The sequence below is a fragment of the Dendrobates tinctorius genome, unplaced genomic scaffold (genome assembly GCF_039654945.1).
Source record: "Dendrobates tinctorius isolate UK_male_01 unplaced genomic scaffold, ASM3965494v1 ptg000103l, whole genome shotgun sequence".
In the NCBI taxonomy this organism is placed as follows: domain Eukaryota; kingdom Metazoa; phylum Chordata; class Amphibia; order Anura; family Dendrobatidae; genus Dendrobates; species Dendrobates tinctorius.
The window spans coordinates 35,305,647-35,320,830 of record NW_027361771.1 but is presented as its reverse complement, the minus strand read 5'-3'; the positions used below and the strand labels follow the sequence as shown (position 1 = coordinate 35,320,830).

The following is a 15,184-nucleotide window of genomic DNA, read 5'->3' as shown; positions in this document are numbered from 1 at the left end:
GTAAGAGGAGACATTGAAGAAAAATCCCTTTTAGGGGCCTTTTTGTGATCCTCCTGGTAGTTGGCATCATTATAAGGATTGGAATAAGGAGCCATGAATGCAAGGATGCTAATATGGAGCAATGCATGCAAGGATGGGGATGAGGAACCAAGCATGCATACCAGGATGGGGATTATGGGACAATGCATACCCGGCTTATACTAGAGTCAATACGCTTTTCCAGTTTTTGTGGCAAAATTAGGTGCCTCGGCTTATACTCGGATCGGTTTATACAAGAGTATACCGTATATAGTAAGTTGCTTTCCAGATAGTAGATCATGCATACATTAAGTCTAAACTAATGCTCCTATTGATCCAGGGAGCTAGTCTGATTGCCGTATGTGGAGTCGGGAAGGAATTTTTTTTCCCCAAAGTGAAGCTTACTGTTTGCCACATGGGTTTTTTTTGCCTTCCTCTGGATCAACATGTTAGGGCAGGTTAGGATAGGATATGGGTTGAACTAGATGGACTTAAAGTCTCCCTTCAACCTTAATAACTATGTTACTATTTTATTATTTTTATATGTTTGTTTACTTCACTATGAACTGTGCATATAATTTTGTCTGATTTTACAGGATTATTTTCTTGGTTCTGTCTATTTTTGTATGTGATCACTTGTATATTTGTACTGCACAGTAATACTTTATATGTTTTTTTCCAGCAAGGTTCGAAAAAGACCCAGTCCGGGTCGACACATTACCTATACCTAAGCTACTGTAATGCCCATCACCATCAACTATTCACTGTGGTGTAAATACTTGTATAATAAAAAACAAAAAATTATTTTGCAACAATCCATACACTGGCAAGGCATTCTTAAGTCATGTTATCCAGAAATGCTACACTAAAAATAATCTTAGTAATTGTAGAACCAAGAGGATTATCTATAAAGCTAGGTGTGCATGTGGCAAGGCACATGTAGGAAAAACTTTACAGAAAAATGGTGGCGCAACACATTGGGGACAGCAATAACGGTCATGATACATCCACTGCAAAACACATCAACGGTATGTATGGTGGCGACACTTCACTCTTGATGTTTACTGGGATCAATTTGTGCAGATCTCCTAAAAGAGGGTGCAAATATGACAGACTCCTTCCCAAAAGGAAGAGTAAATAGATCTATGGACTACAAACCTGCAGCCCCTAGGGGCTCAATGAACAGCTGAACATCAGCTGTTTTGTGTAATTTCCTTCCTTTTTCCCTCCCCTCCCCGATTCCCCTTTGTCCCTATTTTTTCCTATTTCGTGCCTTTTTACCATTTTTTTTTTCAGGCCGTCAATTAGGTTATATAGTCAGGTTGTTTTACCCGGTATGAACAATGTTACTTGACAATGTATCTCTCCATTTGAGGTTTTTTCATATCACATCCCAACTGTGAGGTTTAACATGGGATCTAACATAGCTAGGAATGGATTTACTTCCATGTTCATTGCAACCACTTCACTAGTGAGTGGTGTCTCAATGCAGCAGGCATAGAGGTGACTTGGGGGTCATTTAATAGTAGCACCACTCTTGGGTACTGCCCTTGTCAGGGCAGGAGTCTATGAATGGGGCACGACAGGGGATATTAAGGTCATCTGATTACCTTCTCCCCTTCCTCCAGCGCTTTCTTTTATGGTCTACATCCGCTACAAAGGATACTGATGAGACCTTTCCGATTTTTTACTTGCACTGTTGTCGCCATGGGCACTTTAATACTCATTGCACAGAAATGTTGTATATATATTAGCACCTTTTATTTTAACATTCCACTTCTACACGTTATGTGCGTGTTCATGAGCATGGCTTTTTTTAGTAACATTTATTAAAAGGGTAAGTTTTATTTGTACTCTCGTTGCTTGATATATAGTATATTGAAATGTACTTAAACATGTCCTGCATCGGGAATGTGTCTAATTAGTTATATAAGTATTGGACGCTGCACTCCACCAGGTAACCAACTACTAGAGTACCATGTTATCATAGGACGTAACTTGCCAATATAGGACAATCCCTTTATAACCAATCCACTGGCTATATCAGGAGCTGTAAAAGGCCTGTTAGAATGGACAGGTATCTGCACATGCATACCACTGTTACATTCAATGTCTATTAGCCTTCTAAAGAGCTGTTTTCCATTTAGAACAACTCTCTCTTTAAAACACTTTAAACATTAAAAGGGCTATCTTAGACAACTAATAAAGATATTCTGTTTGTAAAAAGCATTTCCCTTGTCTATGAGCGGTTACAAACAAGCTCAAACATATTTAAACAGAGCTGCAATATCTGTCCATGGACATGAGAGCCACTGTTGCGGGAAAGCAAGCAGACGGTTTTATTACCTGAAACAAAGATCTTCTGCCAAATATTGCAGTATAAAGTTCAAGATCTTAAAAACTTCTAGGATTAGAAAGGATGGAAGGATGATATCCATACTGTGCCAGTTTTTATAGAAGAGCAATCATCTCCATCCATTGACTGTAGACCACTATCGGAGGTATGCACCTGCTTGAAATTGCACATTGTTTCTTGCTGTTAAGAAAGTATATCATAATTTGCATTTCAGGGAATCCATATGATTATAATAATTTTTATTTTTATATAGCGCTAGCATATTCCGCAGCGCTTTACAGTTTGCACACATTATCATCTAAATTCCCTATCAGTATGTCTTTGGAGTGTGGGAGGAAACTGGAGAACCCGGAGGAAACCCACGCAAACACGGGGAGAACACACAAACTCCTTGCAGATGTTGTCCTTGGTGGGATTCGAACCCAGGACTCCAGCGCTGCAAGGCTGCAGTACTAACCACTGAGCCACCGTGCTACCCATATACAATTATTATTATTATATGTATATAATATGATTAATTTTCAAGTAACGCTATGATCCCATCTCACGTTATCTACTTGTCATCTGTGATTTTCTTGATGTAGAATAAGTTCTGACAGTTGTGTATAACATTTGCCAGTCAGAACATGATAGCGGGTGCTCACCTAAATGACTTTCCTGATGTTTGAGGAATGTCAATCTCTTTGCAAACAGTTTACCACACAGTGGACATGAGAATTGCTCCCCAGTGTGAATTGTGCAATGTTCTGAAAGACTTGATTTTCGTGTAAAACCCTTCCCACATTCAGAACACACAAATGGCTTCTTTCCCGTGTGACTCCTTTGGTGATTAATGAGAGTAGATTTATGTTTAAAGCTTTTCCCACAAACAGAACATGGGAAAGGCCTCTCCGCTTTATGAATAACTTGATGTTCAAAAGGACTTGATTTCCTAGAAAAACACTTTCCACATTCTGGACAAGAGAATGGCCTCTCTCCTGTGTGGCGTCTTTGATGGTTAGTGAGTACAGACTTCTGACTAAAACCTCTCCCACATTCTTTGCACAAAAATGGCTTCTCTCCTGTGTGGATTCGCAGGTGTTTCTCAAGCTGTGATCTCAATGTAAAGGGTTTTTTGCACTCTGGACAAGTAAAAATGTTCTTTCCCGTATGAAGTCTCTGGTGATTGCTTAGATGGCCTTTCTGGGTAAAACATTTTCCACATTCCAAACAAGGAAATGATTTTACCCCTTTGTGACTTCTGTAATGTTTATTAAGGTGGGACTTCTGGCTAAAACATCTTCCACATTCCGAACATTCAAAAGGATCTACACTTGTGTGGATTTGTTGGTGGTTTAGAAAAGGTTGCTTGAGTTGAAAAACATTTTTTACATGAAGAACACGTGTATGGCTTCTCTTCCAAGTGGATTTGCTGATGGTCATGAAATTGATCAATGGTAGAAAAAGAATTCCCACATTTATCACAAGTAAAAATATTAACGCTTTTATCAACTGAATGTGGGTTATGAAAAGATTGTGTGTGTACGTGAGGATCAGAGGATTTTTCTTCCCTGTGACATACCAGGGAGCAATCGGAGCTACACGTTTTTTTAAGTGTGCAATCTTGTGTTTCAAAGCTTGGAGAAAAAAGGAGATGTTCCTCTGAACTAGTCCTTATTATGGTTCCATCTGCTGGGAGAACAATAAAAACATTAATGTCTATAGGACGTAATCAATACCAGAGTTCAACAGCATTCATTTTAAAGAGAACCTCCAAAAATAAAAGTTTTCAATGTTTAGCTCCATGGTAGGTGGTTATATTATAGTACTGTAGAAGAAATAAATGTAACAAGTATCAAAGTCACATTATGAATTATATGTTACACAAGTCAGAAAATGTCTTAGTAGGTGGAAGGAGGCCGAGAGCTAACGATTCACCCCATTTAAAGTAGAGAAAGTATTCTAAGGACATTCTCTGGTAGAAATTTTGTTAACCCCTTTCCTACATTGGACGTAATATTCCGTCCATGTGACCTGGGACCTAAGTCCCAAGGACGGAATATTACGTCACACGCGATCAGCGGCGCTCACGGGGGGAGCACAGCTGATCGCGGGCGGGTGTCAGCTGATTATCACAGCTGACACCCAGCACTGTGTGTCAGGGGCGGTCACGGACCGTCCCCGGCACATTAACCCCTGGCACACTGCAATCAAACATGAACGCAGTGTACCGGGGGCATAGGAGAGAAGCGCGCAGGGAGGGGGCTCCATTCGTGCTTCCCTGCAACCCCCGTAGCGACGCGATGTGCTGCGTCGCTCCGAGTGTCCTCCTCCCTGCAGACCCCCAGATCCAATATGGCCCCAGGGGTCTTTGGGGTCTTGCAGGGAGGCGTCTTCCTCACTGCCTGCTGAGAGCAGGCAGGCAGAAGCCTGCAGCAGCGCCTGTCAGATCGCCGATCTGACACAGCGCTGTTCTAAGTGTCAGATCGGCGATCTGACAAAAGACAGTGATGTCCCCCCCCCGGGACAATATAATAAAGTAAAAAAAAAAAAAAAAAAAAAAAAAAACACGTGTAAAAATAAATTTAAAAAAAAAAAAAAAATATTCCCTAATAAACTCTTTTTTTTCTAAATAGAAAAACCCAAAACAATAAAAGTACACAGATTTAGTACCGCCGCGTCCATAACGACCCGCCCTATAAAACTATCCCACTAGTTAACCCATTTAGTGAACCCCTAAAAAAAAAAAAAGAAAAAGAAACAATGCTTTATTATCATACCGCCGAACAAAAAGACGGATATGAATAACCATGGTACTGCTGAAAACGGCATCTTGTCCCACAAAAAAAAAGCTGCCATACAGCATCATCAGCGAAAAAATAAAAGTTAGGCTGGTTTCACATTAGCGCTTTTTAAGCGCACGCACGGCCGGGGGTAGCTCCGCCCCCGAGCCGGATCTCTGCCCGGCGTGCCCGCCCCTTGCTTGTAGCGCCGCCTCCTAGCGGACAGCGGCGCCTGCGATCGGCGCACCCTATCTTTAGCATAGGGTGCGCAGATCGTGCGCAGGCCGTGCGCTAGTTGCGCTTTGACCTGCGCTGCGCACTTTTGACGGTGCGCCGTGCGCGCCAAAATCGAACTTTTCGGATTTTGGCGCGCACGGCGCACCGTCAAAAGTGCGCAGCGCAGGTCAAAGCGCAACTAGCGCACGGCCTGCGCACGATCTGCGCACCCTATGCTAAAGATAGGGTGCGCCGATCGCAGGCGCCGCTGTCCGCTAGGAGGCGGCGCTACAAGCAAGGGGCGGGCACGCCGGGCAGAGAGCCGGCTCGGGGGCGGAGCTACCCCCGGCCTCCGTGCGCTTAAAAAGCGCTAATGTGAAACCAGCCTTATAGCTCGCAGAATAAAGCGATGCAAAAATAATTATTTTTTATATAAAATAGTTTTTATTGCATAACAGCGACAAAACGTAAAAAAACGACATAAATGAGGTATCGCTGTAATCGTACTGACCTGAAGAATAAAACCCCTTTATCAATTTTACCACACGCGGAATGGTGTAAACGCACCCCTCAAAAGAAATTCTTGAAATGCTGGTTTTTGTTCATTCTGCGTCCCAAAAATCGGAATAAAAAGCGATCAAAAAATGTCACGTGCCCGAAAATGGTACCAATAAAAACGTCAACTCGTCCCGCAAAAAATAAAACCTCACATGACTCTGTGGTTCAAGATACGGAAAAATTATAGCTCTCAAAATGTGGTGATGCAAAAACTTTTTACAATAAAAAGCATCTTTTAGCGTGTGAAAGCCGCCAAACATAAAAACCACCATAAATAGTAAATCAAACCCCCCGTTATCACCCCCTTAGTTAGGGAAAAATAATAAAATTAAAAAAAAAGTATTTATTTCCATTTTCCCATTAGGGTTAGGGCTAGGGCTGAGATTAGGGTTAGGGGTGTGTTGGGGTTAGGGTTGGAGTTAGAATTGGGGGGTTTCCACTGTTTAGGTACATCAGGTGCTCTCCAAACGTGACATGGCGCCCGATCTCAATTCCAGCCAATTTTGCGTCGAAAAAGTCAAAAGGCGCTCCTTCCCTTCTGAGCTCTGCCATGCGCCGAAACAGTGGTTCCCCCCCACATATCAGGTGTCAGCCTACTCAGGACAAATTGCACAATAACTTTTGCAGTCCAATTTCTCCTGTTACCCTTGGTAAAATAAAAAAAATTGGGCCTGAAATAAATTTTTTTTGTGAAAAAAAGTTAAAATGTTCATTTTTTTAAACATTCAATTTTTTTAAAAAAACGCATGTTATATCAATAAAATGTTACCACTGACATGAAGTACAATATGTCACGAGAAAACAATGTCAGAATCACCGGGATCCATGGAAGCGTTCCAGAGTTATTATCTCATAAAGGGACAGTGGTCAGAATTGTAAAAAATTGGCCCGGTCATGAATGTGCAAACCACCCTTGGGGGTGAAGGGGTTAATATCAATATTTTGATACAATAATGCAAATTTAGCATTGCTCACGATGCTGAACTCTGTATAACCCCACTCACATCACTGTGGAAGCATTCTGTATATACTGTACATTGATAGAAAGCAGCCAAAGAGTGGTGTGTGTGTGGGGGAATTACACAGAGCAGTTGACTAGGATGCACGAAACACCTAGTCCTACACCTAATCTACTACTCAAATATTAACCCCTTTCCGACTGCTGACGGGATACATCAGCGGTCAGTGTCCCCTGCTTTGAGGTGAGCTCCGGTGGCGAGTCCACCTCAAAGCCGTGACATGTCAGCTGTTATAAACAGCTGACATGTGCCCCCAATAGGCACGAGCGGAATCGCGATCCGCCCGCACCTATTATATTAACTAGTTAAATCCCGCTGTCAAACACTGACAACGGGCATTTAACTACCGCTTCCGGCCGCTGGGCCGGAAATGAGCGCATCGCCGACCCCCGTCACGTGAGCGGGGGTCAGCAACGCGTTACCTTGATAACCAGAGGTCTCAGAGATCTCTATGGTTGTTGCCGGTACAATGCTATAAGTGCCACCCCATATGTAGCAGAGCCGATCAAGTACAAGTATGGCATGCTTCTAGCCTCCCATGGAGGCTATTGAAGCATGCCAATAGTAAAAACAAAAAACAACTAAAAGTTCAAATCACCCTCTTTTTGCTCCAATCAAAATAAAATAAAAACAAAAACACAAATCACACATACATAAATTTGGCATCGCCGCGTTCAGAATCACCCGATCAATAAAAAAAAAGGATTAACCCAATCGCTAAACGGCGTAGCGAGAAAAAAATTCAAAACGCCAGAATTAAAATGCAATAACAGGCAATCAAAAGAACGTATTTGCACAAAAGTGGTATCATTAAAAACGTCAGCCTGGCACGCAAAAAATAAGCCCTCACCCGACCCCAGAGGATGAAAAATGGAGACGCTACGGGTCTCAGAAAATTGTGCTTTTTTTTAAGCCAACATTGGAATTTTTTTTTCACCACTCAGATAAAAGAGAACCTAGACATGATTGGTGTCTATGAACTCGTAATGACCTGGAGAATCATAATGATAGCATTTTATAGTGAACCTAAAACTGACCTAGCAAAAACCCAAAGCAAAAAACAAGTTTGGGATTGCACTTTTTTTTTTTGCAATTTCACCACACTTGGAATTTTGTACCCGTTTTCGAGTACACGGCATGGTAGAAACAATGGTGTCGTTCAAAAGTTCAACTCGTCCCACAAAAAAATAAGCCCTCACATGGCCATATTGATGGAAAAATAAAAAAGTTATGGCTCTGGAAAGAAGGGGAGCGAAAAACGGAAAATCGAAAAAAGCTCCGGTCATTAAGGGGTTAATTGTATTGAAACAGTAACACACAGCTCTGTAAGTGACTCCTCACTGGAATTGGGGGTATTTGCCCAGATATCATGCTGCTCTCCGATTACATAGCAAAACCTGCTGACTTCTCTTTATCCCCTTAGTGACAGAGCCAATTTTGTCTTTAATCCCTTTCTGACATTTGACGTACTATCCCGTCCATGGGCCCTGGGGGGAGCGCAGCTGATCGTGGCCGGGTGTCAGCTGATTATCACAGCTGACACCCGGCACTATGTGCCAGGAGCGGTCACGGACCGCTCTCGGCACATTAACCCCCGGCACACAGCGATCAAACATGATCGCAGTGTCCTGGGGCATAGGGAATAATCACTCAGGGAGGGGGCTCCGTGCGTGCTTCCCTGAGCCCCTTGGAACAACGCGATGTGCTTGCCTTGTTCCGAGGGCCTCCTTCCTGCAGGCTCCTGGATCCAAGATGGCCGCGGGGGCCTTCCGGGTCCTGAAGGGAGGCGGCTTTCCCAGTACCTGCTGCTATAAATAGTAAACCAAATCCCCCCTTTATCATAGAATCATAGAATCGTAGAGTTGGAAGGGACCTCCTGGGCCATCTGGTCCAACCCCCTGCTCAAAGCAGGATTCGCCAAATCATCCCAGTCAGATGTCTGTCCAGCCTCTGTTTGAAGACTTCCATTGAAGGAGAACTCACCACTTCTCGTGGCAGCCTGTTCCACTCATTGATCACTCTAACTGGCAAAAAGTTTTTTCTAATATCTAATCTGTGTCTCCTCCCATTCAGTTTCATCCCATTGCTTCTAGTCTTTCCTTGTGCAAATGAGAATAAAGTTGATCCTTCTGCAATGTGACAGCCCTTTAGATATTTGTAGACAGCTATTAAGTCTCCTCTCAGTCTTCTCTTTTGCAAACTAAACATTCCCAAATCCTGCAACCTTTCCTCATAAGACAGGGTTTGCAGACCAGTCACCATTCTGGTCGCTCTTTTCTGAACTTGCTCCAGTTTGTTGATGTCTTTTTTAAAATGTGGTGCCCAAAACTGGACACAATATTCCAGATGAGGTCTGACCAAAGAGGAGTAGAGGGAAATAATGACTTCACGTGATCTAGACTGTATGCTTCTGTTAATACATCCTAGAATTGCATTTGCCTTTTTTGCTGCTGCATCACACTGTTGACTCATTCCGTTTGTGATCTACTAGTATACCCAAGTCTTTTTCACATGTGCTGTCACTTAGCCCTATTCCTCCCATTCTGTATATGCTTTTTTCATTTTTATTGCCCAGATGTAGTACTTTGCATTTCTCCCTGTTAAAAACCATTTTGTTAGTTGCTGCCCACTTCTCCAGTTTATTTATATCTTTTTGAATCCTCTCTCTCTCTTCTCTAGTATTAGCTATCCCTCCTTTGTGTCATCAGCAAATTTAATCAGTTTACCCTCAATTCCTTCATCTAAATCGTTGATAAAGATGTTGAACAATACAGGGCCCAGGACAGAGCCCTGTGGTACCCCACTTGAGATATTCTTCCAACTGGATGTGCAGCCATTTACGACCACTCTTTGGGTCCGATCACTAAGCCAGTTATGAATCCACCTAACAGTTGCCTTGTCCATTCCATACTTAGTCATTTTTTCAATAAGGATTGTATGAGATACTTTGTCAAATGCTTTGCTGAAGTCAAGATATACTATATCTACAGCATTTCCTTGATCCACCCAATCAGTGATTCCGTCATAGAAGGAAATTAAGTTAGTCTGACATGACTTATTAGTTACAAACCCATGCTGACTCTGTTTAATCACATCATTCTTATCCAGGTACTGACATACATGTTGTTTAATAATTTGTTCAAAGATCTTTCCTGGTATAGAAGTCAGACTCACCGGCCTATAGTTGCCTGGGTCCACCTTCTTCCCCTTTTTGAAGATAGGAACAACATTTGCTCTTCTCCAGTCTTCTGGCACTTCTCCTGTTCTCCAAGACTTTTCAAAGATTATGGAGAGGGGTTCAAAAATTTCTTCTGCTATCTCCTTCAGTACTCTGGGGTGTAATTCATCTGGACCTGGAGACTTGAATTCATTTAGGTTAGCTAAGTGTTTCCTCACTATCTTTCTGTTTATAGATATCCTGGATTCTTCTATTCCCTTAATAGGACAGTGAGGAACAGTTGATGTTACATTTCCTTTCTGAGAGAAAACAGATGCAAAATAGGAATTTAAAAGTTCAGCCTTCTCAACATCCTGTCTTACCATTTCATCATTTTCATCCTGTAAAAATCCTATAGCATCTTTGACTTTTCTTTTACTTTTGACATATCCCCAAAATCCTTTATTATTGCTTTTGACATCTCTTGCAAGCCTCAATTCATTTTCAGCTTTAGTAATCTGATTTGTGCCCTGCAGGTTCTGCAGACAGCATTATATTCTTCTTTAGATATGCCTCCCTCTTTCCATTTTATAAACATTTTTTTCTTCCTTTTTAGCATGTGCTTAAGTTTTGTGTTCATCCATCCTGGTTTCCTTAAATGCTTCCTATTCTTCCCTCTTTTCGGAATTGTTAACAACTGTGCTTTGAGAATTTCATTTTTCAAGATTTCCCATCCTTCCTGGACATTTTTGTCTTTAAGGATATCCAGCCATTGGATCCCTCCAATTCTCTTTCTGAATCCCTTAAAATCTGCCTTTCTGAAATCTAACCTTGACGTCTGAGTCTTCACAGGTCTTCCGCCTCTAGTTATCCAAAATTCTAAAATAGCATGGTCGCTACCTCCTAGGGTCCCAGCCACTTTTACCTCCTCAACCATTTCCTCCCTGTTTATAAGGATTAGATCACCCCACTTAGTTAGGGAAAAATAATAAAAAATTTTTAAAAAGTACCGTATTTTTCACTTTGTAAGACATACTTTTTTCCCCCAAATTTGGGGGAAAAGCGGGTGCGTCTTACAAAGCGGACATGCCTTACCATAGGCCATGATCAGGGGGTGTCCGGCGGTTGCTGGCCGATGCTGCGGGTGTCTCCGGTGCCCAGCGATGCTGCGTGTGTGCCCGGGGCTCTGCCCACGTTGTGGGACAGGCCAGAGCCCCAGCATTTCCACGGTTCCCCTGTGTGTGCGTTGGCTCCGATAAAGAAAATGGCCACTGGCGCTTGCGCAGATGGGATCTCGGGACCCAGCTCTCAAAAGAGGAGATCTGAAACCTCATCTCTTGAGAGCTGGGACCCGAGATCCCATCTGCGCAAGCGATGGCGGCCATTTTTTTACCGGAACCATGGCACACAGGGGAACCGTGAAAATGCCGGGGCTCTGGCCTGTCGCACAATGTCGGCAGAGCCCCGGGCAGCGCCGGGCACACACGCAGCACCGCTGGGCACTGGACACACCCGCAACACCGTCCAGCAACCGCCGGACACCTGGAGAGACCCGGCAGCAGTGGCACACATCGGAGCCCCCCCCATCCCTGAATGCGGCCTGCAGCATCACTCCACTCCTGCCTCTTCCAGGAGTGAGCCTGGGACCCCGCTACACCGCAGTCACCAACCCCGGTAAGCAATAAAATGCAAGGATAAGAAGCACCACCATTTTATTAAAAAAAAATTCTTATTTTTCTCCTCAAAATTTGTGGTGCGTCTTATAATCCGGAGCGTCTTATAAAGCGAACAATACGGTATTTATTTCCATTTTCCCATTAGAGTTAGGGCTAGGGTTAGGGTTGAGATTAGGGTTAGGGGTGTGTTGGGGTTAGGGTTGGAGTTGAGATGCGACATGGCATCTGATCTCAATTCCATCCAATTCTGCGTTGAAAAGGTCAAACGGTGCTCCTTCCCTTCCAAGCTCTGCCATGCGCCCAAACAGTGGACAGTCTGATGATAAATGGGCTACTGGAACAAACCGTTCAGGGGCAAGACAAGAAAACCCTCGATCTAATGAAATGCGACTGCAATAGCAGACCAAATGAGAGAGGATACATGAATCGTATGAGGAAACTCTGGATGGATATAAGACCTGCATGTCCACTAACTGAGAAACAACATGTCACCCGTTTCAATATCATAAAGATCCTTTATGCGGATGATGTGTTACTGTTCCTAGGAAATGCACAGGAGTCTGAGGATTGCTATGCACAGCATTACTAAATTTGGGACTATTTCAGGACTATCCATTAATTGGGACAAGTCTTGGGCTTGGATGTGGCAGTTGACCCAGCGATTCCTTTACGGGTGGTTACTGAGTGTAAATTTTTGTGCATTGTGATTTCGGCCAAGATAGAGGAGTTGTCCGAAATCACGAACAACGAACTGACCAGAGCATTATCTGACTTGGATCATGCTACTATTACCCCATATAAAACACACAGACTTCGGTTTGTTCACAGTCATCATCCCTCAATGCAAAGAGTTCACAAACATTGGTCCCTCTTGACCAAGGCCTACCGAAACATCAACACTTTCAAGCATTTACCATTGATGTGTAGACCACAGAACATTAAGGACAAATTAGTAAGGGCAGACTTGGGGTCACAAAGACAGAAACAAACATTAACTCGTACACTGACAGGACAAAGGAGGACCAGCACTTTTCCATGTTTAAACTGCATGAGTTGCAACAAGGATTTCTATACCTGTGAATCAAACTTTGTTATTTACATTATCAAATGTCCATGTGGATTACTGTACGAGGGGGAGACCACCCAAGCCAAAGAAGTAAAGCATAATGTGACTCAAATAAGATTCCAGGTCATAGACAAAGTCCATAGACCGAGGAGGGGTGGAAACCGTATCCAGCTACTCAGTGTGAAACATGCTGGATTTATACCTTAGATACACTTAGCCCAAAGGGACTCAATCGTGAAATTGATTGGCTGGCCTAATACAATATTATCTTTCCTCCATAGACCCATTGAATATTTTCATACGTTGTTACTGCATCAATCACAAACAGGATGGTTACTGAACTTACATATTTGGGCATTGTGATTTTGGCCAAGATAGAGGACTATATGAGCGGCTCAATTTGACTCCTTTGCTTGTGAGATTACAGCAGAAGACTGGGGCCTGGAAGAGACTGTTCCTGTCGATTGCGGGTAGAGCTAATTTGATTAAAATGATATTCATGCCTCAATTCCTCTACATGCTTCAAAATGCTCTGGTGTGGTTGGAACAAAATAAATTTTATAGGATCAACTCTCTTTTTAGGGATCTGATCTGGAAGGGTGGAAGGACACGCATTAAACTGGAACATCTGCAAAGATCGAAAAACAAGGGAGGCTTAGCGGTCCCTAACCCATGGATCTATTATGTAGCGTCCCAATGCCAGCATGTGGTGGGTTGGGGAGAATCTAGACAAAGTACATCAGCTGGGAAGGGTCGATTGTTAGCCAGCTTAGAGGCAGGTAGGTTTAGACTGAACCCTAAAAAATTTCCAACTATAGCTATGATGGGGAAAATCTGGCAGAAAATCAAGCAGTAGAGAGTTATAACAGAGTTTACATGTTACGCGCCAATCTGGTTCGACCCTAAAATGGTAAAGCTGATGCGATTGAGAGGGTTTGGTCAGTGGAGGCGTATAGGCATTTGGTTCGTATAGCAGCTGCTTGATGGTGGTGTACTCAAGACGTTTGAAATGCTCAGGAAGGAGTTTCCTTTGAGCCCGAATTTATTTTTCCAGTATCTGCAGCTGAGACACACTCTCAACAACCAGTTTGGGGTGTCGCATGTGGTTCTGCAACCAGACAGTTTACTGAATCTCATAGGACCTCAGAACAACACGAGGGGATTCATTACATAAATCTACAGGGGTCTGCTGGAAACATTCCTAGTACGGCACCTTTAACAATGAGAGATAAATGGGTGGCAGTCCTGGGTTCGATTTCAGAGTCTCAGTGGGAGTCCATATTGCAGTATATTTCCAAGGTGTCTATGAGTGAGGCCAGAAGGGTGTCGCAGCTGTACTTAGTCTATAGAGTGTACAGGACTCCAGTGTGGATGATGACGGCAGGGCTGAGAGGGGACTCAAAATGCCCAAGATGCTCTGATGAGGGGGCTGATCTCTTACATATGATGTGGTCATGTCCTCGCCTTCAGCCTTTCTGGGTGAAAGTCCTTAATTTGATCCAGGAGGTGAAGGGGTGAATATTCCGCGTACTCTGTTGGCCTGCATACTGGGATGTGTGGAAGATATTGCTACTGATGAATGGGGGAGATTGGCTATAGCCAGGTTTTTGTATGCTGCTAGAAAACTTATCGTGGTGCATTGGTTGGATGAAAAAACGCCAGTTAAACAAGAATTTGTGAACAGAATAAACTTTATTATCTTAATGGAAAGAAATATATATACACTGCTCAAAAAAAATAAAGGGAACACTTAAACAACAGAATATAACTCCAAGTAAATCAAACTGTCCACTTAGGAAGCAACACTTATTGACAATTTCACATGCTGTTGTGCAAATGGAATAGACAACAGATGGAAATTATGGGCAATTATCAAGACACCCTCAATAAAGGATGGGTTGTGCAGGTGTGGCCCACAGATCACAACTCAGTACCAATGCTTTCTGGCTGATGTTTTGGTCACTTTTGAATGTTGGTTGTGCTTTCACACTCATGGTGACATGAGATGGACTCTACAAACAACACAAGTGGCTCAGGTAGTGCAGCTCATCCAGGATGGCACATCAATGCGACCTGTGGCAAGGTTTGCTGCGTCTGTCAGCGTAGTGTCCAGAGGCTGGAGGCGCTACCAGGAGACAGGCCAGTACACCAGGAGACGTGGAGGGGGCCGTAGGAGGGCAACAATCCAGCAGCAGGACAGCTACCTCCACCTTTGTGCAAGGAGGAAGGAGCACTGCCAGAGCCCTGCAAAATGACCTCCAGCAGACTACAAATGTGCATGTGTCTGCACAAACTGTTAGAAATTGACTCCATAAGGATGGTCTGAGGGCCCGACGTCCACAGATGGGGGTTGTGC

General features: G+C 43.3%; 1 protein-coding gene across 5 annotated transcripts in view; it reads right to left on the bottom strand.

The window, feature by feature from the left end:
- LOC141100202 (uncharacterized) overlaps positions 1-15,184 on the bottom strand; it is a 144,772-nt gene that overhangs the window by 86,397 nt on the left and 43,191 nt on the right. Inside the window, exons 6-7 of one of the 5 annotated variants that reach the window (XM_073588543.1) lie at positions 3,019-4,045; positions 1,756-2,554 (exon numbers count right to left, since the gene is read on the bottom strand). The exons of 1 other annotated variant lie outside the window; for it this stretch is intronic. In XM_073588543.1, coding sequence (XP_073444644.1) covers positions 2,511-2,554; positions 3,019-3,796 — 822 coding nt within the window. In that variant the 5' untranslated portion in view covers positions 3,797-4,045 and the 3' untranslated portion in view covers positions 1,756-2,510. Of the gene's footprint in view, positions 1-1,755; positions 4,046-15,184 lie in introns of those variants that run through there. 3 more of the 5 variants (XM_073588545.1, XM_073588544.1, XM_073588542.1) reach the window with 3 other exon arrangements.